Below are 26,810 nucleotides of genomic sequence, written 5' to 3' on the forward strand. Positions count from 1 at the left end.
AGAAGTCCACACCCATGCACACAGGTCCAGTTTAGAGTTGCCAATTAAACTATTTTGTTCAACTATGGGATGTGGAAGGAAAATTGGAGTATCAGGCAAAAACCCATTCAAATTCCATATCCTTACAGTTTCTGATGCCACAAATGTATCCTGGACTGGTTACATCCCTTCAAGAGAGGCCCACCAAATCAACTAATTAAAAGGGCAAGCTCAGTTATGGGATGCACTATGGATGCCCTAATAGCAAAGGAGAGAGTTAAAAAAAAAACTAAGTGCCATTATGAACAATGCTGCACAACCTCGCTCTGAGGATTTTCAGCCAAGGAATTATTCAGCAGAAATGTGTCAAGAAACGCTACTGGGGCTCCCTTATACCAACAGCAATATATCTGCGTAATGGCTCACTGTGACTGTGACATCCAAATCAGAACTTTTCTTTCTTTTGAATTTTCTTGCTTTATAGTCATTCCAAATTTATGTATGTATTTATTTAAAGAGTTTCTGTAAAAAGCCAAATTTCCCCCTGGGGACAAATAAAATTCTATCTATCTAAATAACACTGAATATTCTGAACTTCAAATATAGATTTAATTATGTGAATGACAGCTGTATAAGGAGAAGTGGCATCCAGGCTGGATCGGAGGCTGTTCCATTACCCAGACGGTAGGCCAGCACAACAACACAAGCAAACTAGATGATGGGACAGGGAAATACATTTGTACTCAACCTGTATGTTTTAAGGAACAAAATGAGAAGAAATGAGGATAGGGATAAGTTCAATCCCCCATACACTAGGTGGCAGTGCTAATCATATGGTAACCCAATCGGGACACCCACATAATGCTTAGGACTTGGAGTCCAGAAGTGCAGCTCTGTCAGGGTCCCTGGGAATTAATAGAGGGTCCTGTCAGGGAAAGGACTTTTTCTATGGCCCGGAAGTGTTTTCTCAAGGACACAGTGTAACACCGGAAGCATTCCTGGGTCCAACATAAAAAGGAGTCTGCTGCCTTATATTGGGGAGTCAGAGTTGGGAGGCAGTGAGCAACACTCAATGGTGGACGGAAGGAGGAATTATAAACTAGTTGGTAATTTCTTGAGAGGTGTTTGGAGAAGTGCCTTGTAAGAATAAATGTCTTATATTTTATTCTAAAAGCGTGTGGTGTATTGCTGTGTCTGAGCTTTGAGGCTCAGTGGTGTGCCCTCTTGTGGTCATGCAGCCTTTATGCACGTTTATCTGATTCTCCAACACAATCAGTTCATTAACAGGACCACATTTTGGCTGTAATGGACAATTTCTCAATCTACAATGAAACTGAGTAGCTATTATCTAAACTTGATTCTTCCAAGGTTATGTTCACAGGGAATGGAAAATTAACCACAAAGCAGGACCCTTAAAATGAATAATGAAATAGCAAATCAAACTGCAGCAACTGTAAAAGAATGATGATTTTGAAATTTCTGTTAGTGTACCAGAACAAGCAAATTGGGACCTAAAAGACTTTTTGCTGACAGAAGAAGAAGGGAGTTTGTCTCACCTGATAGACGTACAGAGCCTGAATTATGAATAGCTTCATCTCTGAGTTCTCTGACATGTACCTTGACTCTGGATACAGCATCAGGCCAAATGCTGTCAGATACTCTGATTTTGAATTCAAAAGTTCCCTGTGGCGCATTTTCTTTTATCATAAGAAACCCCGTTCTTTTGTTCAGTATGAAGTATCTGGATATGAGAAACAGAACTTGTTAGAAGACAGCTTAAATTCTCTAAGAAATGTTGTACTCCTCTAAGAAAGAGATTAAGTCATGCCAAAACATATTTTACTATGATTGCTTAGAATGAACATAGAAAAGTTCCATCCTCATACATATTCTGTGAATCCACTTTATTCTTTACAGGATTGCTGGATGTTTGAGTCTATCCTAGCAGCAAAAGAAACAAGGAGGAGAAAAAACCCTGTAGTTTTGGATTTGCAATCCTGCAGAAGGCATTTTTAGACAATAACTCATTAACCTCTTTCAGTTTCTTCCAGAAAAAGTCTTCCACTTGGATTGTATGATTTCCAAAGTCATAAAAGCCTCTGGGTCAAAATCTGGATAGGATTGGTATCTCTCATTGTCGGGAGCTATCCACTGCTTGAACTGATTGCATCTGGAGCCCCTTTCACTCTAGCATATTGAAGACCATCTTTTTTCATTCTAGCTATATTGGGGATGCTTTAACATTTTCAACTAATGGATGAAAGGTAGGAATGAATCCTGAAATTCTTGTCATGTTCAGCATACAGTAAGTGCAGTATATTCTGGGGAAGCAGAAAGGCAAAGCAGTATTCAGAGCACCTTTAAGAAAACTGTCAAAATGATAGTCGCTTTCCTACAGAAAATCAGGAATGTGCGATAATTTGGCGCAAAGTGGAGGAGAGATGGCAACTGTCTTTTATTAGACATTTTCCACAAAGACTTCTCTCAGCTTAGTTTCATTGGTGCTTTGATGCTAAGCTTTCAGTTCAGCTGTTTTTATGACTTTTGTAAGTCAGAAAAGTTGCAGATGTGGACATTAAAATGGAGCTTATTGTCTGCTTCATTGTTGGACACTTTCAAAGGAGCTCACTCTCTGGCGTGAAATTTTTCTTTTATTGTTTTGATCTGTAACTAAGGAACTGGACCATCTGGGGAATGTCTGCTGGGGCTGAATGAAGACTACATAAACAAATCCAAGTTGTATAATTCTGACTGGTTATACTTGCTGTTATTGGTTATTATGCAAATAAATATAATTTTTAAATAAAAGCTGGAAGCCAGTCCTTGTCTGACAGATTACTTGAATTGCAGAAAGCTAAAATTGATCATTCTATTCATAGCTGCCGTCCTTAGAGGTTAAGAGAATGTTCTGAGAACTCCTCTATTGGTGGTAAACCTGGTTGAAGTAAATGAGTGAAAACAAGAGTGAGCAGCGTGTGGTAAGAAATCCTTAAGTTTGAATATGTGGGATATAATATGGTAAGAGGTTAGTTCTAACAGCTGTATTGCTGGTTTTGACATTTTTTCCTATCCCCCATTAAGAAAAGGACTTTAGAAGTTAGTTGGTGCCTTTCATGTCAGGTGCTTATCACTGGTGATCTGATAACATGATAAAACACTAGTTTATAATCCTGAATGTGGTTAAAGTATCTTGGAAAACTGGAGGAAACCCGTCATAGCTGATGAAGTAAAAAAGTAGTGAGAGTGCAATGGGTAGTTTTGCATGTCTATATGGCATGAAGGTCACCTTCTCTACACAACTAGACTTTCATTTGAATGGTGTAAAATTGTTTGTTTTTTTTCAATTAAGCTATAAGCTGCAAATGAAGACCTTTGTTAAGTACAATGACAATTTTCAATGTTTGTTTTAAAACCAGATATCTGTTCCTTCTTGAATCAGCTTATTCAGACAGTTTCGTATGATTTTTTAACATTTTGCAATTCTGCACATATATCCTTCTTTACTCTGCAGCTCTTGTGAAAAATGTCTACGAGCTTCAGATACTGCCAAAAAATGCTTTTCTAGAATTTCACTTTGCTTCTTTATTACTCTTCAGTTGTAGTTGCTCTTCCTCTTCTCTATTGACTTTTCTATGTCAACATTCAACCAGCACATTTCATATCTGTGCCACATTTCTCCACCTTCTGAATTCTTCAGTTGTTTTCAGGCAGACCTTCATCATTATCTCCCTCATAACATTCAAATCAGATGTTTGTGAAACCTCATTCATTCATGGTAGGAAAATCAGAGAAGTTGTACAGTACTTCTTGCACACTACTCATTTAGTCTGCAGGCTTTTTGTTCAGAAGGGAATTCACAGCAGAGAGAATGGAGTTAAATAGAGCAAAGGGCAAACAGTTGGTGTCAGGGTTCACTTTCCACAGATCCCAACAAAATGAAAAACTCAAATCCAGTTCTAGAACTAAAGACCAGCTGAATTTTTGGGAATAATACAATATTTTTTACCAAGTATTGGCTTCCTTTACTAAATACCAAGAAGTCAATTGTGCATAAAACACAATTCAAATTTAATTCACTGATTCCTTTTAAAAACAGTACACTGCATGAAAATATTTCCTTTGCTGTATTGAATTCCAGTAGCTTTCAATCTTAACGTTCCTTATGTCAAAGCTGATTTTTTCATGAACTTTCTTGGAATTAAGTAATCTCTATTTTCTATTGTGTGATCCACAAAACACACAGAAATAACAAGATAATAAGATACAGTAAATATAAGACAGTAGGATAAGTTTATTAAAAAATAGCAACCCCAAATAAAAATAGGAATAGCTAAGGAAAAATAAGAAGAAATATATTAATCAAGAGAAAGTAAAAACATGGGAACATGCAAAGAAATACATTTAATGTAACAGTGAATTGGCAGTAGAGCAGAATTATCATCAATGTGGTAGATATAAGAGTTATCAAAAAATAAAATAAATAATAGTGTAAAATAGGAGTACATTTGTTGTGGGCTAGGAAATTCAAACTGTGGACACTGCAGAATTGGAAAAACATATACTGGTCTGATAAATCCCGATCAACAATGTATGCTGATTGTTAGGGTGAAACAGCATAGTTGTATGCGATTTTTGTGGAACACATTGAGACCGTTATTGTTTGAATTACTATTTATTGTTTTGGCTGATGCCTTTATTCAAAGTAACTTACAACATTTGAGAGATACAGTGCATCCGGAAAGTATTCACAGCCCATCACTTTTTCCACATTTTGTTATGTTACAGCCTTATTCCAAAATGGATTCAATTCATTTTTTTCCTCAGAATTCTACACACAACACCCCATAATGACAATGTGAAAAAAGTTTACTTGAGATTTTTGCAAATTTATTAAAAATGCAAAAATTGAGAAAGCACATGTACATAAGTATTCACAGCCTTTGCCATGAAGCTCAAAATTGAGCTCAGGTGCATCCTGTTTCCCCTGATCATCCTTGAGATGTTTCTGCAGCTTAATTGGAGTCCACCTGTGGTAAATTCTGTTGATTGGGCACGATTTGGAAAGGCACACACCTGTCTATATAAGGTCCCACAGTTGACAGTTCATGTCAGAGCACAAACCAAGCATGAAGTCAATGGAATTGTCTGTAGACCTCCGAGACAGGTTTGTCTCGAGGCACAAATCTGGGGAAGGTTACAGAAACATTTCTGCTGCTTTGAAGGTCCCAATGAGCACAGTGGCCTCCATCATTCATAAGTGGAAGAAGTTCGAAACCACCAGGACTCTTCCTAGAGTTGGCCGGCCATCTAAACTGAGCGGGGGAGAAGGGCCTTAGTCAGGGAGGTGACCAAGAACCTGATGGTCAATCTGTCAGAGCTCCAGAGGGCCTCTGTGGAAAGAGAAGACTCTTCCAGATGGACAAACATCTCTGCAGCAATCTACCAATCAGGCCTGTATGGTAGAGTGGCCAGACGGAAGCCACTCCTTAGTAAAAGGCACATGGCAGCCCGCCTGGAGTTTGCCAAAAGGCACCTGAACGACTCTCAGACCATGAGAAAGAAAATTCTCTGGTCTGATGAGACAAAGATTGAACTCTTTGGTGTGAATGCCAGGCGTCATGTTTGGAGGAAACCAGGCACTGCTCATCATCAGGCCAATACCATCCCTACAGTGAAGCATGGTGGTGGCAGCATCATGCTGTGGGGATGTTTTTCAGTTGCAGGGACTGGGAGACTAGTCAGGATAAAGGGAAAGATGACTGCAGCAATGTACAGAGACATCCTGGATGAAAACCTGCTCCAGAGCGCTGTTGACCTCAGACTGGGGCGAAGGTTCATCTTTCAGCAGGACAACGACCCTAAGCACACAGCCAAGATATCAAAGGAGTGGCTTCAGGACAACTCTGTGAATGTCCCTGAGTGGCCCAGCCAGCGCCAAGACTTGAATCTGATTGAACATCTCTGGAGAGATCTTAAAATGGCTGTGCACTGACGCTTCCCATCCAGCCTGATGGAGCTTGAGAGGTGCTGCAAACAGGAATGGGCGAAACTGGCCAAGGATAGGAGCGCCAAGCTTGTGGCATCTTATTCAAAAAGACTTGAGGCTGTAATTGCTGCCAAAGGTGCATCGACAAAGTATTGAGCAAAAGCTGTGAATACTTATGTACATGTGATTTCTCAGTTTTTTTATTTTGAATAAATTTGCAAAAACCACAAGTAAACGTTTTTCACGTTGTCATTATGGGGTGTTGTGTGTAGAATTCTGAGGAAGAAAATGAATTTAATCCATTTTGGAATAAGGCTGTAACATAACAAAATGTGGAAAAAGTGATGCGCTGTGAATACTTTCCGGATGCACAGCACAACAGGTTACTTTTCTTCAGTTTATTTCCAAATGAAGCATGGATACGTGAAGCAACCTGCTCATGGTCGCCTACTGTTAGTAGCAGTATTTGAACCCTCAACTTCAGGGTTTAAAGTCCAAAGCCTTAATCACAATGCCACACTGCCTGCCAAAGGACATCTGAATATCTGTAAACATCAGACTATTGCCATCATAGCAGCATCTTATTCTTCTTTTAATGAGTTCTTCTGGTGGATTATGTTCCTTATCCAAGAATAAAAAAAACTCATAAAATGGTATCAGTAGTATATATGATTGTGTCTTTAGCTTAATGCACTGGTTTCTGAAGTCGGTAATGTGCTGGGTGAGACTATATAACCTTTATTGAGTGGAAATTGACAACTGCTGCTTAATATGCCAGAACCTCACATAACCTTGTTGTGTGAATGACAAATCCAAGCTGTTGTGATTGTAAATACGTAACTAACTCAGCATTAAGTCGGTGAGCACAAAGTTCAAAGCCATGTTAGTTTTTTCTTTCTTTTTTTTATTGAATATATGATTACAGTCAGGACTATGGCAGGAGTTGTTTAAATGTGTTGTAACATGAAACTACTTTGCACAAAAAGATATTTGAAAAAATAAATTAACCAATCTATCTTAGACTCAACCAAGTAACAATGGGCTGTACGGCATCCATGATTTATAACACTAATGTATAGGAACTGTGACTCTTTCATGGTCCACACGAAACAGGTCTAATTCAGGCCTTTTAAGCTTCTACTCACACATTTCCTTTTTGTGAAACATACCCTTTTGTATGCATTATGCTGATGATCACTCTCTTTTGTTGCCTACTAATTCTTACTGTTACTGTTACATTTATTTTAAATAACTTTCTTAATCTATTTATGCAATATATGAATTATTTGCCATGTTAACAAAAGTTGCTTCATATAATAATCTTCTTTGCTTTACATATTGCCTTGGGAGTGTTTGGCATTTAAAGGAGATTTGTAAAATGAATAATAATTAGTTGACTGACTGAAAATAAAATACACTGAAATAGAAATTACAACAATGGCAATGCCAAAAACTACATTATTTAATTTTGCACTCTTATTATCAAACTTACTGCAAAAAATATTTTGTTGGAAATTTCCCAAGACCTATACTATTGTGGAACATTTGCTTTAAAGACTGGCAACATTAAACATTGCCAGTTGATGACTTAAACCTAAAACAACTAACTATCCAAAAAGTGCAATCAACTTTAAAATGACAAGAATAAAGTTTTGTTTATAAATATCAACCATATTGGATCAATCATACAAATGTTCGTTGGATTTACTTTAAATGTATTTTATACAAGCATGTAAAACACTGTCATGGACATTCTGATATGGCATTGTTTTTTGACATGCTTCAAATCCATTGCCCATGAAATTTACAAACAATATTTGTTTTCACCTCTTTAGATCAGCTGTTAAGCAAATCTTTTTTAATTCTATTATCTACCATACTGATAAGACAACTACTTTATAGATGTAATATTAGAAAATGCATAGTATACAATGAGTGGCCACTTTATTAGGTTATTCAGTCCTTTCTATACAATCAGCTGTGCAGTATTATTTATGCTGGTGTGTTCATGGACATCACTATGAAGAATGTGATGGCCATCTAACAAATATTTATTTAATAAAGCAAATTCTTGATTGATTTACACATTTAGTCATGGTAGAACCAGTTAGATGTGCTGTATTTATTAGCAAATGGAACACAGACAGATGTAATTCATTGTACAGAATGACACAGCATGTTAGAGGTGTAAAATTCTGAGGTTTAAGTACAGACTTATAACCAAAAGATCCGTTCACTGATAAGCACCTTAAAATGTCAACCTAAAACAAGTCCTCTGGTTAGAAACACAAATTTGATGAAAAGGCCTCATATAGCCAGACAGAATTTGCAGTCTAACAGGTGGGTTGCCAAAAGAAGTATATCAGAACAAACATTCCATCAAACCATATTGCAGATGGGTTTAAGAAAATGTCACTGTAGTAGACAGGTGAAACCCCAGTTAGGTTCTGCTACTGCCAGGACAAACTAAGATGGTACCGTCACAATTGGCCAATGTGCTCAAACACTGTAAACTAGATATCTGTAGAAAAATGACCTGCTTTGATGAATTCTGGTTCTTGCAGGTTTTCAGTGATTGGAAGACTAGAATATGGGTAAAAACCCCATGAGTTCATGTGTCCATTTACTAGGTGTCAAAAACATAGGCTGATGGTGGCAATGTGAAAATCTGTTTATTTTCAGGGCACACATCAGGTCACTTGATAGGGGTATAAAACATTTGAGTGAGATATGTTTCTGATATCTGAATATCACTGTTTCTTAAATTAATCCCTTCATGGAAACAGTTTAATAATTATCTGCATGAATTCAGCAACATACTCCAGTATCACACTTTCAGTACCTCACTGACACCATGCTAAATTCATGGTCTTCTGAGAAGAAATGGGAATCAAATCAATACAACGTAAGCAATATTGAAGCCATGTGTAGATTTGAAACAATTAAAAAGAAAAGCAAGCTTCTGTGCATGCATTTGGTGTGACATTAAAATCATAGTTGATCATCCCTGGACCTATAGAAAGCTTGAATGTTAAAAAAATCTTTATTAAACAGCTTTGTAATAAAATAGATTTTATGGGTTTCAAAGTAGCAGTACAATATAAGCATTATGCATTAATAACCTATCCACATTTAGTTACATTTGAATCTCCAAGGAAGAAAATACACTGGAAAGCAATTATTCAGAAATGAGAAATAAAAAATAGAAAGATGTACATTTTTAATACTTTTTCAAGAGATTTGAAAAGTAACTTAATATCACGATTTAGAATGGAGATTGGTCTTAAAGATTTGGTTTTTTTTTTAGTTTTTTTTAATTGATTTCAAAAAAGTTTCTTACTTTGGTATATGTCCCTCAAAGGTATATGTTTTGTTATCCCAATCATCTGGGTCTGGAGCATACACTCTTCCCAAAACAGTTGTTGGCATTCTCCCTTTAATAAAAAAATAACATGATATTAATAATTATATTTTTGTCACACTATAATAGATTATTTTTACCTTTAAATGAAAGCTTAAAGATTGTCTGAACAGAATACTGTACTTTTGTCCATTTAAATTAAATTAAGCAGTATTTTCTGAAAAACAACAACAAACATTTATGTGTTTTTCCCATGCACTGTAGTACATAAATCCTCATTGGTGAGTGATCATGTGAATACATGACCGTTTAAAGTAGGTACTTGATAGGCTGCTGCCCCTCTCAATTTCACTTTATCACAGTGAAACTTAACTGTAGGAATCAAGCTGAATTCAGTAGATAAGAGGATAAATGTAATTTGTCTTACATACTATGACTCATCTGTGTCTTCTCGGGATGACCTGCATTCTTAAGCATAGATACACATGTACCTGATGCACTTATTTACAACCTCCCAGGATATTATGTATTCTTATAGTCTATAGGAAGTGTATGACCTGTCTGATCCAATAACATAGGAAAGGAACAGTGGTTGCTGCTAGGCATTATTGAACAAATGTGCCAAGGTGACTTAATAATGTGGTATTTAGCTTTCTGCAAGCTAAACTTTAAACATTCAAAATATCTGGGTGCTTTGCAGCTATGTTACTCCTCTTTTTGTGACCAATTGTTTTTTAAAGGGTACACATACAGACAATGTTTAGTTCAACAATTTGCACCATTAGATTTTAAATTAATAATACAAACAGTAAAGTGACTTCTTCTTGCCACACATCCTCCAGCACTTCATAGTGATACTTCCAAGGCATAAACAATGAATAGAGAATTCTGAACTGACAAGTAAGGGAGGCACAGTTAAGTGGGCTTGTCTTATACACTACTGGAAAATATTGTAAACAAAAACAAGTTTTTCCATGGTGCCACCAAACAAAAATCAAATGTCACATTTTTTTAATCAGACAGTGATCCTCATATTCACATCTCCTCAGTGGATTGGAAACACAAGAGCAGCTCTTATCAACAAAGGTGATGCATTAACTTCATTTAAATAATCTTGATAAACACTGGTATGGTAATTTTATACTTGTTTTTCAACACTCTGTAGGTGAAGGACGATGTTGAACACAACATATGTAAATCTAACACAAATTTCCAGTACAGATAATTATTTTACGGTGACGTATAATTCATGGTCTGCTGACTGCATGCTTCAGAGGAGTAAATGCTTGTAAAATGTCACTGATTACCAGACTCATTTCCTTTGCTTGTTGCATTGTATCTTTAAACTATTCAATGAACTCTAATGGCAAAATCATGTTACATAAAAAAATTCTATATGTTGATTTTGGATGAACATTTGAAAGGTTAAACACTTTTTTTCTGGACAGGAGAATCAGAAAACATTATGATAGAGACTTCAAGTAAGTGGCTTTTGAAATTTAACATCATAGTTTGTATATTTCTTTATTGTCTTTTTTCATAGCTGTGTTACACTGCATGGGCTTCAGATTATTCAGTAGAAATGGCCTGTTTAATCAAATAAGTGCAACTGGCTACAAATCCAAAGGAAAATAAAAGCCTTACAAAAATCATACAATTTTTCGTGCCTGTGTTTTACATAATGTTTTGAAGTCTCGACTAAAATACTGAAGTAAATCACTAAACTTCAGCAGGTCCAATATATTATCTTTCTCTGTGATAGTCTGTCCTAAACAAGCAAGTATATTGATTGCTTCTCATCAATCCACAATGAGATACTGATGAGAGAGGTCATTGTTTTGAATTGACAGTAGGTGTTATATTTGCATTAAAAGCCTACACCTTTAAATATTTTTAGCCTAAGGGCTGTAATAAAGGAAAATGTTTATGATAGAGGTGGCAAATGAATGTGTGCCCTCTAAAATGTAAAACAGTATTTAATAAACTGTCTCATTATAGAAGCAGTTGGTGATTGTTTAGAATTTGAGAATATAGTCATTAGAGGAAAAATATTAAGCTTTGAAGAAAATGTCAAGAATGCTGGGTGAGCAGCTGCACCTGTATACTCTACATTTTAAAATGTCACAGTGATACCTTGTTGCTGTTGTGGCGGGCGGCTGGAGGATGTACCTAGCCAGGACACCTAGAAGGACCGAGAGAGGGATTATGCCTCCCCCGGACCATGATAGGGCAGCCGCCCTGGTTTGTGTGGGGGCCACAGGAATTGAGCATGGAAGCTCAACCCTATAGGGGCCTGTGGCCACCGCCAGGATGAGTAAGGAGACTTGGACATCAGCACTTCCGCCACGCCTGGAGGTGCTGGTGGAAGAAATACCAGGAGCCCCCGGAGTGCTTCCGGGTGCTCATGTGGCACTTCTGCCACACCAGGAAGTTCCACAGGAAGCTCATCGGGGGCACCTGGTGCACGTCCGGGTGGAAATAAAAGTGGCCGACTCTCTCCAGTCGTCAACTGGAGTCGGGAGGAAGAGGATGAAGCTCGGAGGAGAGAAGTGGAGGCGGTGAAGAAAGGCGCATTGAAAGGCCCGGACTTGAGGGTGATTGGTGGAAAGATACTAGGTTGTGTGCGGGACTGTGCTTAATGTAAATATTGTAAAAAAAACCTCTGTGGGTTTGGAACCGTTGGTGTCTGCCTGTCTGTGCTTGCACTGGTCTTCCACACTGTATATAATCTGGCTCAGGCACAATACAGATATACTGTAGCAGGGACATTTATTTCTTAACCTAGCATTTAATAGTTATCTTCCATGGGAAAATTTTACTTTCCAAAAAAAGAAAGGTCACTTAGAATATAATATAATGAAGAAGTTGGCGCATCTCGGAAAAGGCAAAGAATATTGTGTGTATTTTTTTTAAACTAGGTGTATGTGGAGTACATTTTTTTATATTTTATGTCAAATCAGATTCTCTGAATTCTAAATACAGTAACATAAAGTAACACTCTCAAACATGGGGCATGGGGTGAGCTTTTGTAATATTTTCTGAAACACAATAAACAGACGGTGGGCTGCGACTCGCCTTTTCATGTCGACTTTGATATCTGGCCACTTTTTTATTTTGGGCACTGTGTGACTTTCTAAACTTGAACTTTTGAGTGCCACACTGTATCACTCCATAACTTCCTTTTGCTGTTTATACCACTGTTTACACCAATAAATAGATGATGTTTTTCCTTGCCTCCAATTCACATTCATTGAAATTCTTCTTTTTTCCACATGCTTTTGCACAAACACTGAACAAAACGGGCTATTTATATTGATATCGATATTCAAATATGCTAAATTCTGGGAGGAGTCAGGGTGGGGCTGTAGGCTTGAGCATGTGTATTAAATTTCACATTCATTGGGATTTATAAAGGGAAAGTTCATGGAACTTAGCTTATGCACGGTTTTATGCATCTGAATTTTTTTTTGTGTACGCATATTTCCAGTTTTGTCTGTTTGCTATGTTTTAGTGGGAATTCTATGCACAGCGTTATACCTGAGGCCCACAGTCACTATCAAAATGCAAAACTAGAGAGCAATCCATCAGAAAGGAGAGAGTAATTGTTTGTGGCCACCATCTGCAAATCCATTCTATTTTTGGAGGTTGTCTTGCTGTGTCCTCTCCAGTGCACTTATGCTTCCTAACTGGACATATTGATATCCCTGAAGCTTTACTGACTTAGTGTTAGGCTGATGATTAAATGTTCCCTTTATTTTTTTGAGCAGTGTATATCAAAATTCATTATAACTGTTGGGCACCTCATTATATGCTCTAGTGTTTAAAGTTTGAATATACCCTGACATTTCAATATATATTTTCAATATTAAATTACAATACATATACATATGTGTATACATACATATATATATATATATATATACAGGTGCTGGTCATAAAATTAGAATATCATGACAAAGTTGATTTATTTCAGTAATTCCATTCAAAAAGTGAAACTTGTATATTAGATTCATTCATTACACACGGACTGATGTATTTCAAATGTTTATTTCTTTTAATGTTGATGATTATAACTGACAACTAATGAAAGTCCCAAATTCAGTATCTCGGAAAATTAGAATATCAATTAAGACCAATGCAAAAAAAGGATTTTTAGAAATGTTGGCCAACTGAAAGGTATGAACATGAAAAGTATGAGCATGTACAGCACTCAATATTTAGTTGGGGCTCCTTTGGCCTGGATTACTGCAGCAATGCGGCGTGGCATGGAGTTGATCAGTCTGTGGCACTGCTCAGGTGTTATGAGAGCCCATGTTGCTCTGATAGTGGCCTTCAGCTCTTCTGAATTGTTGGGTCTGGCGTATTGCATCTTCCTCTTCACAATACCCCATAGATTTTCTATGGGGTTAAGGTCAGGCGAGTTTGCTGGCCAATCAAGAACAGGAATACCATGGTCCTTAAACCAGGTACTGGTAGCTTTGGCACTGTGTGCAGGTGCCAGGTCCTGTTGGAAAATGAAATCTGCATCTCCATAAAGTTTGTCAGCAGCAGGAAGCATGACGTGCTCTAAAACTTCCTGGTAGATGGCTGCGTTGACCTTGGACCTCAGAAAACACAATGGACCAACACCAGCAGATGACATGGCATCCCAAACCATCACTGACTGTGGAAACTTTACACTGGACCTCACGCAATGTGGGTTCTGTGCCTCTCCTCTCTTCCTCCAGACTCTGGGACCTTGATTTCCAAAGGAAATGCAAAATTTACTTTCATCAGAGAATATAACTTTGGACCACTCAGCAGCAGTCCAAAGGCGAGACGCTTCTGATGCTGTCTCTTGTTCAAGAGTGACTTGACACAAGGAATGCGACAGCTGAAACCCATGTCTTGCATACGTCTGTGCGTGGTGGTTCTTGAAGCACTGACTCCAGCTGCAGTCCACTCTTTGTGAATCTCCCCCCCATTTTTGAATGGGTTTTGTTTCACAATCCTCTCCAGGGTGCGGTTATCCCTATTGCTTGTACAATTTTTTCAACCACATCTTGTCCTTCCCTTCGCCTCTCTATTAATGTGCTTGGACACAGAGCTCTGTGAACAGCCAGCCTCTTTAGCAATGACCTTTTGTGTCTTGCCCTCCTTGTGCAAGGTGTCAATGGTCGTCTTTTGGACAACTGTCAAGTCAGCAGTCTTCCCCATGATTGTGTAGCCTACAGAACTATACTGAGAGACCATTTAAAGGCTTTTGCAGGTGTTTTGAGTTAATTAGCTGATTAGAGTGTGGCACCAGGTGTCTTCAATATTGAACCTTTTCACAATATTCTAATTTTCCGAGATACTGAATTTGGGACTTTCATTAGTTGTCAGTTATAATCATCAACATTAAAAGAAACAAACATTTGAAATACATCAGTCTGTGTGTAATGAATGAATCTAATATACAAGTTTCACTTTTTGAATGGAATTACTGAAATAAATCAACTTTGTCATGATATTCTAATTTTATGACAAGCACCTATATATATATACATACATACATACATTATGAGGGGCTGTTCAGGAAAAAAAGATTGGTTCAGATATATATATATATATATATATATATATATATATATATATCGGTTCAGATACATTGGTTTGAATATATACATTGGTTTTAATACATTCGTTCAGATATATATATATCGGTTCAGATATATACATTGGTTGGGATACATTGGTTGAGATATATACATCGGTTTGAATACATCTGTTCAGATATATACATTTGTTTAGATACATTGGTTGAGATATATATAAATTGGTTTGCATAGATCCATTCTGATATATATACAATTGGTTGAGATATATATATTGGTTGATAAACATTGGTTTAGATATATATATATTGGTTTAAATAGATTGGTTTAAATTTTTTTTTTGTTTTTTTTTTATTTTGGTTTTGTGAATATCCCCTTGGGATTAATAAAGTATCTATCTATCTATCTATCTATCTATCTATCTATCTATCTATCTATCTATCTATCTATCTATCTATCTATCTATCTATCTATCTATCTATCTATCTATCTATCTATATACATCGGTTCAGATACATCCGTTCAGATGTATATATTGGTTCAGATAGATCCGTTCAGATATATACATCGGTTGGGATTTACAGGCAGGCACAATGCGGCCACCCAAGTTTAGCATCTCCCTTTCGCTTTATCATTGCTTCAACACTGTTGTCATTATTGTACATATTTTATACAAGTAGCATATGCCTGTCTGTTGCGTTTTGTGTTAATACTCCGTCTTGGTTGGGGGTCCTCGATTTCAAAGCACTTTTTTTCCTTTCATTATCTAAAACACTCGCACAGATACCCACCTCCTCGCCCTGCTCTGTCCCACTCTGGATCAATGCACCTGCCTCACTCGCTCCCTCTTGTCCCCCCCATGACAGATTCTTTTCAAAAGCCAAGTTACCGGAAAGCATTGATTGCAACCGCAGTACATCCCATTTTTTCACCTCATGAGACACTAGTTTATCATCGACCGAAAGCCGCCCGGTGATATCTGTTATTCCATATTGCAAAGGGCGATCTGCTTCAGCAAGGAACTTACTCCCATTTGCTGAAAGGATGTTATGGAGGAAAACACTGGAATAGCACTGTTTCTTCTGAATGTTTATCAGTGATCAGGCATCAGAATGATCAGAATATCCCTGCTTCACAAGTAACGGGTGTTTAACTGTTTTTATAGTAAAACTGACAAAACGACACACATGCACATGTACACATGCACCTGAAGAATCTGTCATGGGAGGGACAAGAGGGAACGAGTGAGGCGGGTGCATTGAGCCTAGGGCGGGATGGAGCGGGGTGAGGAGGCGGGTATCTGTGCGAGTGTTTTAAATAATGAAAGGAAAAAACGTGCTTTGAAATCGAGGACCCCCAACCAAGACGGCTTATGAAATAAAACACGACAGACAGGCATATGCTACTTGTATAAAATACAACTTGGGTGGCCACATTGTGCCTGCCCGTATATCCCAACCGATGTATATATCTGAACGGATCTATCTGAACCAATATATCCATATTACTAAACGAGAATGGTAAACCGGATGGACGCAGGGACATCCGGCCATGGGCCGTGGACGCAAAAGACGTACTGCGCAGGCGCCCCACCAAACCCCCCCCCCCCCCCCAAGCAACGGAAACCGGATGGAATGCAATGTAAAATAAGAAATGAGGCGCCGCGCCCATAGCACACAGAAACAAGGAGTCAGGCACACAGCACCTCACGAAGCCCACTGCACACAAAACGGGACACACACAAAGAAGAGGATTGAGACCCACAACACACAAAGCCCCCCTCCAGTAACTGAAATAAGAAATGAGGCCACGCGCCCCTAGAACACCAAAAACAAAGGAGTCACACGCAAGCACTACATAGCACACGAAACGGTTCGCACACAAAAAAGACGATTCAGACCCACGACACACAAACACCCCCTCCACTAACAGAAATAAAAAGTCAGGCGACAAGCCCCTAGCACACAAAAAAAAAGAAGACGCGAGTGCCACACAAAGCCCATTGGACACGAAACGGGACAGACCACGGACATAGCACACGAAACGTACACAAAAAGGACGATTCACACCCACGACCACACTAACATGAATAAGAAATGACACACAAAGCCCCATTTCTGAACGAACCGTCCATATTAAACATACGTCATTTCAGCACATTCACACTATGCAGCATAGGTGGATCTCATTACACTGATGCACTATTAACCGTTCAACCGCAGAAAAGGCTCCATATTAACAGTGAGTGCGATCCTCCTTATTACTTATCCATATTTCTAACGCTGAAGAACAAACAAGTCATGAATTCACGATCACGGGTACAAAACGATACGGCTCGGGTAACGGGACCAAACACACGAACCCGCATGAAAAAAAACAATACACGTCGGCGCCTACAACGCGCTTCTGAAACTCCAGAAGAAAAAATGTCTCGGCTCCAAAAACGCAAAGCTCAACTAACACAGTTACAGAAACGAGCGCAGATGGACAGACACAATGAACGTAGACGCATGCAGCACGCGTCTCAAAGTGCTGCATCGAAACAGGCAAGGGTTCAAAACGAAACACCTCCCGTCTCAGACATACAGAAACGGCAGCGAAGGGACAAAATAAATAAACGCAGACGTCTACAAAGCGCATCTGAAATGCCAGAAAACAAGCAGGCAAGGCTCCAAAAAGAGAAAGCTCAACTGACCGACATACAAAAACGGCCAAGGCTCAATACAAACAATGCACTCCGTAAACTACAACGGGCTTCCCACACAGCACAGGCAAATCGATTACAGCTCCAAAACAACACTTCCCAAATACTGCACATACAACGACGCACCTCTCAAACGGCACAAGCAAAACATACACGTCACGGACATCAACGACAGACACCTGCTAAACGCTTGCGCCAGTTAGCTGACAACGCGTTCAATAATGACTCCACTATTCAGGAAAATTCATTGGAATTAATGAATATCATTTGCAATCATTGTCATTCACTTAACTTCCCTGAAGAAACAACTGGCAATATAAGTAATGAATTTACACGTTGTTGTCAAAAGGGTCAAATTAGACTGCCTCCTTTACATTCATATCCTGAATATCTACAGAAGCTTCTAACTAACTATGTACCTGAAAGTAAAAACTTTATGAACTGCATTAGATCCTACAAATCGGTATCCACTATGAACATGAACAGTAGCACTGCACATGACATCTGTCTTGCAAAACTGTTAATTATTGATGATTGTACAATGGCATCCAGTCACTTACTCAACACCATTCATAAATTTCTACAAACTTTGATGAATAATAATATTCCCTTTGGAGGAAAGGTACTTTTATTAGGAGGAGATTTTAGACAGTGCTTAGCTATTGTTCCATATGCCATGCGCTCAGCTATTGTTCAGTCCACCTTAAAATACGCACACAATTGGCATTGCTTTCAAAAGATACAGTTAGTACAAAACATGCGCTGTCCAGATCCAGATTATAACAATTGGTTATTACAACTGGGAAATGGTACACTCACCAATACAGATAGACTTCACCCAGATATTATTACAATTCCTCAAGCCTTTATCTGCGACGACTTAGTTACAGAGATATTTGGAACAGCAATCTCATTAGACCAAATGCCCCTTTTAACACAATGCACTATATTATGTCCAAAAAATATTAATGTAGATCACATAAATACCCAACTCATTGCATTACTTACTGGAGAGACACAACTCTTTCTAAGCTCTGACAAAGTTGACTGATGACGACAATGACCATCTTCATTTCCCCTTAGAATATTTAAATACTATTTACCCAGCCGGATTAACACAACACAGTCTTAGCCTTAAAAACGGAACAATATTCATGCTATTAAGAAACCTTAACACTAAACAGGATTTATGCAATGGTACACGTTTGGTCATCAACACCATGACACACAATGTTATTCAAGCAACAGTTCTTAAAGGATCACATGCTAACAATACTGTTCTGATTCCTAGAATTAAACTTACAAGTTCTGACCTGGAATTACCTTTTACACTTAAACGGCGACAGTTCCCCATTAACCCTGCATTTGCCATGACCATCAACAAATCACAAGTACAAACCATGGACAACGTTAGCATCTACCTCTCTGAACCCGTTTTTGGACATGGACAACTTTATGTGGCCTTCTCACGAGTTCGACGTTCATCTGACGTTAAAGTTAAGGTTATAAATGATCCATGCCAAGGAAAACTCATTCAAGGACAACACACCATCTTTACTACTAATGTTGTGTACAAAGAAATTTTCCAATAAACCTTTACACTGTGCCACACACTTTATTGTTTGCTTTCTATATGCATCATCTACACCTTCACACTATTCTGTATCTCATTCATATATCACGCTCTTTGTCATTTCCTAACACCAGGGGTTGGCGAGCGAAGCGAGCAGGGGGCAGAGCCCCCTAGTATATATCTGAACAGATGTATCTGAACTGATGTATACAGTAATCCCTCGCTATATCGCGCTTCGCCTTTCGCGGCTTCACTCCATCGCGGATTTTATATGTAAGCATATTTAAATATATATCGCGGATTTTTCGCTGCTTCGCGGGTTGGTTTGCCCAGTTGATTTCATACAAGGGACGCTATTGGCAGATGGCTGAGAAGCTACCCAGCTTACTTTTCTCTTTCTCTTGCACTGTCTTTCTCTGATCCTGACGTAGGGGGATTGAGCAGGGGGGCTGTTCGCACACCTAGACGATACGGACGCTCGTCTAAAAATGCTGAAAGATTATCTTCACGTTGCTATATTTTGTGCAGCTGCTTCCTGAAACGACATGCTGCACAGTGCTTCGCATACTTAAAAGCTCGAAGGGCACGTATTGATTTTTGCTTGAAAAACAAACTCTGTCTCTCTCTCTCTCTCTCTCTCTTTGTCTGCTCCTGACGGAGGGGGTGTGAGCTGCCGCCTTCAACAGCTTTGTGCCGCGGTGCTTCACATACTTAAAAGCTAAACAGCCCTATTGATTTGTTTGTTTTTCTCTCTCTCTCTCTGACAGCCTGTGCTCCTGACACGCACTCTTTTGAAGAGGAAGATATGTTTGCATTCTTTTAATTGTGAGACGGAACTGTCATCTCTGTCTTGTCATGGAGCACAGTTTAAACTTTTGAAAAAGAGACAAATGTTTGTTTGCAGTGTTTGAATAACGTTCCTGTCTCTCTACAACCTCCTGTGTTTCTGCGCAAATCTGTGACCCAAGCATGACAATATAAAAATAACCATATAAACATATGGTTTCTACTTATTTTCTTATTTTGCGGGTGGCTCTGGAACGCAACCCCCGCGATGGAGGAGGGATTACTGTATATCTAAACTAATCTATTTAAACCAATCTATATATCTAAACCAATGTATATCAACCAATATATATATATCTACCATACAGGCCTGATTGGTGGATTGCTGCAGAGATAGTTGTCCTTCTGGAAGTTTCTCCTCTCTCCACAGAGGACCTCTGGAGTTCTGACAGAGTGACCATCGGGTTCTTGGTCACCTCCCTGACTAAGGCCCTTCTCCCCCGATCACTCAGTTTAGATGGTCGGCCAGCTCTAGGAAGAGTCCTGGTGGTTTCGAACTTCTTCCACTTATGGATGATGGAGGCCACTGTGCTTATTGGGACCTTTAAAGCAGCAGAAATGTTTCTGTAACCTTCCCCAGATTTGTGCCTCGAGACAATCCTGTCTCGGAGGTCTACTAATAATTCCTTTGACTTCATGCTTGGTTTGTGCTCTGACATGAACTGTCAACTGTGGGACCTTATATAGACAGGTGTGTGCCTTTCCAAATCCTGTCCAATCAACTGAATTTACCACAGGTGGACTCCAATTAAGCTGCAGAAACATCTCAAGGATGATCAGGGGAAACAGAATGCACCTGAGCTCAATTTTGAGCTTCATGGTAAAGGCTGTGAATACTTATGTACATGTGCTTTCTCGATTTTTTTATTTTTAATAAATTTGCAAAAATCTCAAATAAACTTTTTTTACGTTGTCATTAAGGGTTGTTGTGTGTAGAATTCTGAGGAAAAAAATGAATTTAATCCATTTTGGAATAAGGCTGTAACATAACAAAATGTGGAAACAGTAATGTACTGTGAATACTTTCTGGATGCACTGTATATATATCAGAACGGATCTATGCAAACCAATTTATATATATCTCAACCAATGTATATATCTGAACCGATATATATATCTGAACGGATGTATTAAAACCAATGTATATATTCAAACCAATTTATCCGAACCGATATATATATCTGAGCCAATGTATATATTTATGAACCAATCTTTTTTTCCTGAATGGCCCCTCATAATATATACATATATATATATATATATATATATATACATATACATATACATATATATATATATATATATATATATATATATATATATATACACATACATACATACATACATATATATTTATATATATATATATTTATACACATATACATATATATATTTGTATATATATTTTTTTTTTTTTACAAACTGCAAATGCTGAGGCACATATTGACCAACTCTACATCTTCATTGTGTAGTGCATTTCTCATTCAACTCTGAGAAACTCATCGTAACAGAACATTCATTAGTCAACTCAAAAACCAACTCTGTTACACTGAAATAGCAGCTCATTGCTGTAATTGACAGCATATAAAACAATTCATACATGCAGCTTTTGCATAATCTGTTCACACAGGACAAAGCTGGTGAGAAGAAGCATATTGCAAATGTTTCTAGTCGTGATTTTTCTAGTCAGATAATTGAAAGCACATGATGTTAACCTCTCTCACAGGTGCATGTCCTCAGACTAATTTGCTCTCAACCATATAAACTGACCCTTTGTGAGTTACTGCAGTGCATAGTGTTATATGGATCAGCAAGCTGTCACACAGGGACAAGGCATGTTGTGTGGAAGGAGTCCAAGAACACGTGGAGAAAGTCGTGAACGGGAAAGAGAGAAAGGCAGGAGCAGTCGAAGGAACCCCAGAGTAGGTCCAGAAATAAGATTCACAATTGTTGATCATGTAATCCTCCGTGGTCTAAGCATGGCTGAGGCAGGGAGACAGGTGCAGCCTCAGGTGAGCTGATAAACTGTGCATCCATATTGCAGACATTTCAGAATGAGAAGAGATACTAAAAATACTGCACATCCATGTTCTATGTTACACCAATACTGAACCTATTATAGAGTACTGTATAATAGCTATAGAGTACTGTAAAATATGTCATTGTATTCATTATAGTGATCTATTGTCTGACATCTCAGATGGTACTGAATAAGCCATGGTTTCTATCCTTTATACAGAAAGTAAATGATTAGCTACATTATTAATTGCCAGATTTGAACCACTGCTCCATGATGGTGGAAGAGCCTCAGTATTCAATGCGACCAAAAACTGGAAGTTGTAAATATGAGGGCAAATAATGCCATTACACTCCAGGAGATCCATCATGCTGTCGTGGAGGACAATATAACATTCGGGAACATAGCATCTGATAGCTTGTCAACTGTGAAACATGTACTGAAGAGGTATGCAGCGACAACTAATCAACTATATAATGTTCCATTTGAATGAAACAGTGACAGGGAAAAGGTACAAAGATATATATATGTACATTTAAGGCCATATTCTATTGTTGTGTAAGCACATACCTGAACATTGGCATGTATTTTGACACTGTGGCATGTAAACAATATTTTACTTGGAACCAGTTTACAGTAAGAGCTACAATTTACTGAATGAGTTTATTAACATGTAAATGTAGGTTTTGCATCTGGAGGGCAGTGAAAACCCACACACATTTGTGTATGTTAATGAGGGAGGATTTAACCTTGACAAGGTCCGACGACAAGGCAGGAATCTCGTTTAGCACTGGGCCACAGTGGAGGTACCTGGACAACATGATGGCAACATTGCCATGTGTGCTGTGATAGATAGATAGATAGATAGATAGATAGATAGATAGATAGATAGATAGATAGATAGATAGATAGATAGATAGATAGATAGATAGATAGATAGATAGATAGATGGATGTCTGGAGAGGGTGTGATCCATAAGGTTACAACTATTGGGCCCTTCAATAAAGATCAGCTTTTGCTATTTTTGGTTGGGTTAATCAATGTTCTAATTTCTGAAACTGAGAGAGGAGTGGTTGCAACAGTTCTACCAAATGTTCTGGTGGTCTGGGACAATATAAGATTTCACAGCGTTATTCAAATAAAAGCTTGGTTTGATACCCATCCAACTTGTTCAACTTGTTCAATTTTGCCACCTTATTCACCCTTCCTTATCCCAACTGAGGAGTTTTTTTCCACCTGGAGGTGGAAAGTGCATAAGTACAAGCCCCATAACTAAATGTCATTGCTAGAAGCAATGAGAGCTGAGTATAAACTCAACAACACCTGAATCATTTCATGGTGGGGTGGGTGTGTAACATGCTAAAAGATTTCTTCCGTATGTGCCTTGAAAGACAAACTGTAGTGTGATGTAGAGCCAGCTCTATGGTCTGAAGCCGAAGAAAGAATGGATTTCCCACGAGGGAGTGTGTTGATATTGCTTCATTTACAGGACACTTTTGAATATAGTTTTTTCCTCAGTTCAACCAGATTTGTTTTTGCAGAAAGTTGTCATTTCCTTTATAGTTTTATTACAATTATTTTTACTTGATGGATAGATGCATGTGTATATACTGTGTCAGAAGAATGAGTCAGAGACATCACAAAGGTTTGGGGCAGCCACCCGTATAATATGCTCGGCTGCAAAATTGCTTGTTTACTGTACAAGATTTGAATGGTTCAGAGTCCAGAACAGAACTGACTTTACTGAGGCAAGATGGCAGTTTTAAAGGCCTGGAAAGGAAATGACGTCATCGTAGAAGGAACTGGGAGTGGCATCCTCGTGATCGGAAGTGACATCATCCTTGGGGCCGGCAAGAGGCGGGATTTCCCGGGAAAGGTCTGCAAGGGACTGAGAGAGATAGTCAGTACACTCCGCCGCCCCCTGGCCTGGCGTAGAACTACAAGTGACTAGGCCCTTCAGCTGTTCCCCATGCACACGTGTATGACAGAGCCCCCCCCTTAGCCCAGACCCATCGGGTCGGGCAGACCTGTCCGAGAGGTCGTGGACTCGAGAGAGGGCATCCGCATTGGCATGGAGAGAACCCTTCCGGTGAACAAGCGAGAACTTATAAGGTTGGAGGTCAAGAAACCACCTAGTGACCCGCGGATTTGACTCCTTGTGAAGGGCCATCCACTGGAGGGGTGCATGGTCCGTCACCAGAGTAAATTCACGGCCCAAGAGGTAGTACCTCAACTACGTAATCGCCCATTTTATCGCAAGAGCCTCCCGTTCCACTGCCGCATACCTGGTCTCCCGATCCAGCAGTTTCCGGCTCAGGTATATGACGGGGTGTTCAACACCATTGATGCTTTGGCTCAGCACGGCCCCCAGGCCTGTGTCCGAAGCGTCCGTCTGGAGTATAAAAGGAAGTGTAAAGTTAGGTGCTTTTAATATGGGTGCTGATGTAAGGGCCCGTTTGAGGTCACAAAATGCAGCGGCCGTCTTGTCAGTCCATACCACGTGATTTGAGGCCCTCTTCTTTGTAAGGTCTGTCAAGGGTGCTGCTCTCTCGGAGAACCGGGGCACAAACCGGTGGTAGTACCCAGCTAACCCGAGAAAAGCCTGCACTTATCGCTTGGTATTCGGACGGGGCCAGTTTAATATGGCATCAACTTTGGAACACTGTGGTTTGACGGTACCACGACCCACCAGGTAGTCCAAATATTTGGCTTCTTTTAATCCAAAGAAACACTTCTTTGGGTTAATTCGAAGCCCGGCTTAGGCCAGTGTCCGCAATACCGTTTCCACCTGCCGCACATGATCCCTCCATGTGCTGGAATAGATGACCACGTCATCCAAATAGGCAGCACTAAACGCGTTATGGGGCTGGAGCACTCTGTCCACCAGATGCTGGAAAATTGCCAGTGCCCCATGTAACCCGAATGGGAGGACCGTGTACTGCCAGTGCCCACTAGGGGTGCTAAACGCGGTCTTAGTCTTCATGGTGTCCGTTAAACAAACCTGCCAGTACCCCTTGGTCATGTCAAGGGTGGTCAAAAACTTCGCTTGCCCAAGTCTCTCGAGGAGGTCGTCCATGTGAGGCATTGGGTAGGCGTCAAATTGGGACTTGATTCAGTCGATGGAAGTCGTTGCAAAACCTCCAACTCCCGTCGGGCTTACTGACCAAGACAATCGGGCTGGACCAGGGACTATAACTTTCCTCAATCACACCTAGCTCCAGCATGCGCTTGATCTCAAGCTCCACTTCTGCCTTCTTTGCTTCGGGAAGACGATAGGGGCATTCTCGTACGACAACTCCGGGGTTTGTCACGATGTCGTGCGCAATCAGAGAGGTCCTTCCGGGTTGCTCACTTACTACCTCCGGAACGGACAAGATCGCTGTCTCAAGTTCCTGTCTCTGTTTAGCATTCAAGTTGGTACCGAAGTTAAGGCGGTCACTCTGAGCAAAGAAAGAGCGGGGCTGAGCAGAGGAGGGATCCGGGTCCCTCTCCTTCCATGGCTTCAGCAAATTAACATGATACACCCGCTAGCTAGGCCGACGATTGGGTTGTTTCACCAAATAATTGACGAGCCCTTTCCTCTCCTTAACTTAATACGGGCTTTGCTAATGGGCAAGCAACTTCAAATGCGAGGTAGGGACCAACACCACACGATCCCCCGGTTGGAACTCCCGGAGAACCGTGCCATGATCGTAATAGTGGGCCTGTGCTGTTTGCGCCTCTTCCATGTGACTCTTTAAAATAGGTCAGATCTTTCCGAATCTATCGCGTAACAGTGCGATATACTCTAATATATTGGTAGAGGGAAGAGCCTCTCCTTCCCAACCTTCTTTTAATATATCCAATAATCCTCTGGGTTGTCATCCATACAACAGTACAACAGAGAACCCCGTAGAGGCTTGAGGGACTTTCCAATAAGCAAAGAGCACGAGGGGGAGGAGCTGATCCCAGTTCCTCCCGTCCCCGCTGACCACCTTGCGTAGCATTTGCTTGAGAGTTTGATTGAACCTCTCGACAAGACTATCGGTTTGAGGATGATACACCGCGGTCCTTAAGTGCTTTATTTTGAGTAACTTGGCCGTTTCCTTGAACGTCGCCGAGGTAAAGGGTGCCCCTTGATCCGTAAGGATTTCTTTAGGGATCCCGACATGTGCAAATACACCCATTATTTCCCGTGCGATAGCTTTTGTAGTGGCAGAGCGCAACGGAACTGCCTCTGGATATCGGGTAGCGTAATCTACAAGGACTAATATATATTTATGTCCTCGGGCCGAGGGGTCCTAATATATCGACCCCAATACGCTCAAAGGGAACATCAGTCAGGGGAAGGGGAACGAGAGGAGCGCGGTCCTTCCTAGGAATTTGCCGTAATTGACATTCTGGACAAGAAATACAAAAATGGCGAACCTCCTTGTTTATTCCCGGCCAATAAAATCTGAGCTTAATCCGCTCTAAAGTTTTTTTGGTGCCGAGATGGCCTCCCAGGAGATGGGCGTGTGCCAACTCACAAACCTGCCGCCGGTAGGTTCGTGGGATTAGCAGCAACTTCCGCCCTCATGATCAGCAACACGATATAACAGATCGTTGTCAAGTACAAAGTGAGGGCCGCGAGGCATGGGCTGATGCGTGCGTTGGCCATTGACAAGCACGACTGCATTTTTAGCAAATTTCAGGGAGTCGTCATTCCATTGTTCTCTCCTGAAAGACGCCGGTGTATCCGTGAATTGAAATTGCAAGTCGGAGAGAGGGTCTGGTCTGACCTCAAGGG

At 39.8% G+C, this 26,810-nt stretch overlaps 1 protein-coding gene across 2 annotated transcripts in view; it reads right to left on the reverse strand.

Annotated features, from left to right (window-relative positions):
* si:ch211-186j3.6 (neural-cadherin) overlaps window positions 1-26,810 on the reverse strand; it is a 631,675-nt gene that overhangs the window by 173,774 nt on the left and 431,091 nt on the right. For both annotated transcript variants that reach the window (XM_051932159.1, XM_028809678.2), the window contains exons 19-20: window positions 9,306-9,399; window positions 1,536-1,720 (exon numbers count right to left, since the gene is read on the reverse strand). In XM_051932159.1, the coding sequence (XP_051788119.1) occupies window positions 1,536-1,720; window positions 9,306-9,399 (279 nt within the window). The remainder of the gene's footprint in view (window positions 1-1,535; window positions 1,721-9,305; window positions 9,400-26,810) is intronic.

Source organism: Erpetoichthys calabaricus, chromosome 9, assembly GCF_900747795.2.
Source record: "Erpetoichthys calabaricus chromosome 9, fErpCal1.3, whole genome shotgun sequence".
Taxonomy (NCBI): Eukaryota; Metazoa; Chordata; class Cladistia; order Polypteriformes; family Polypteridae; genus Erpetoichthys; species Erpetoichthys calabaricus.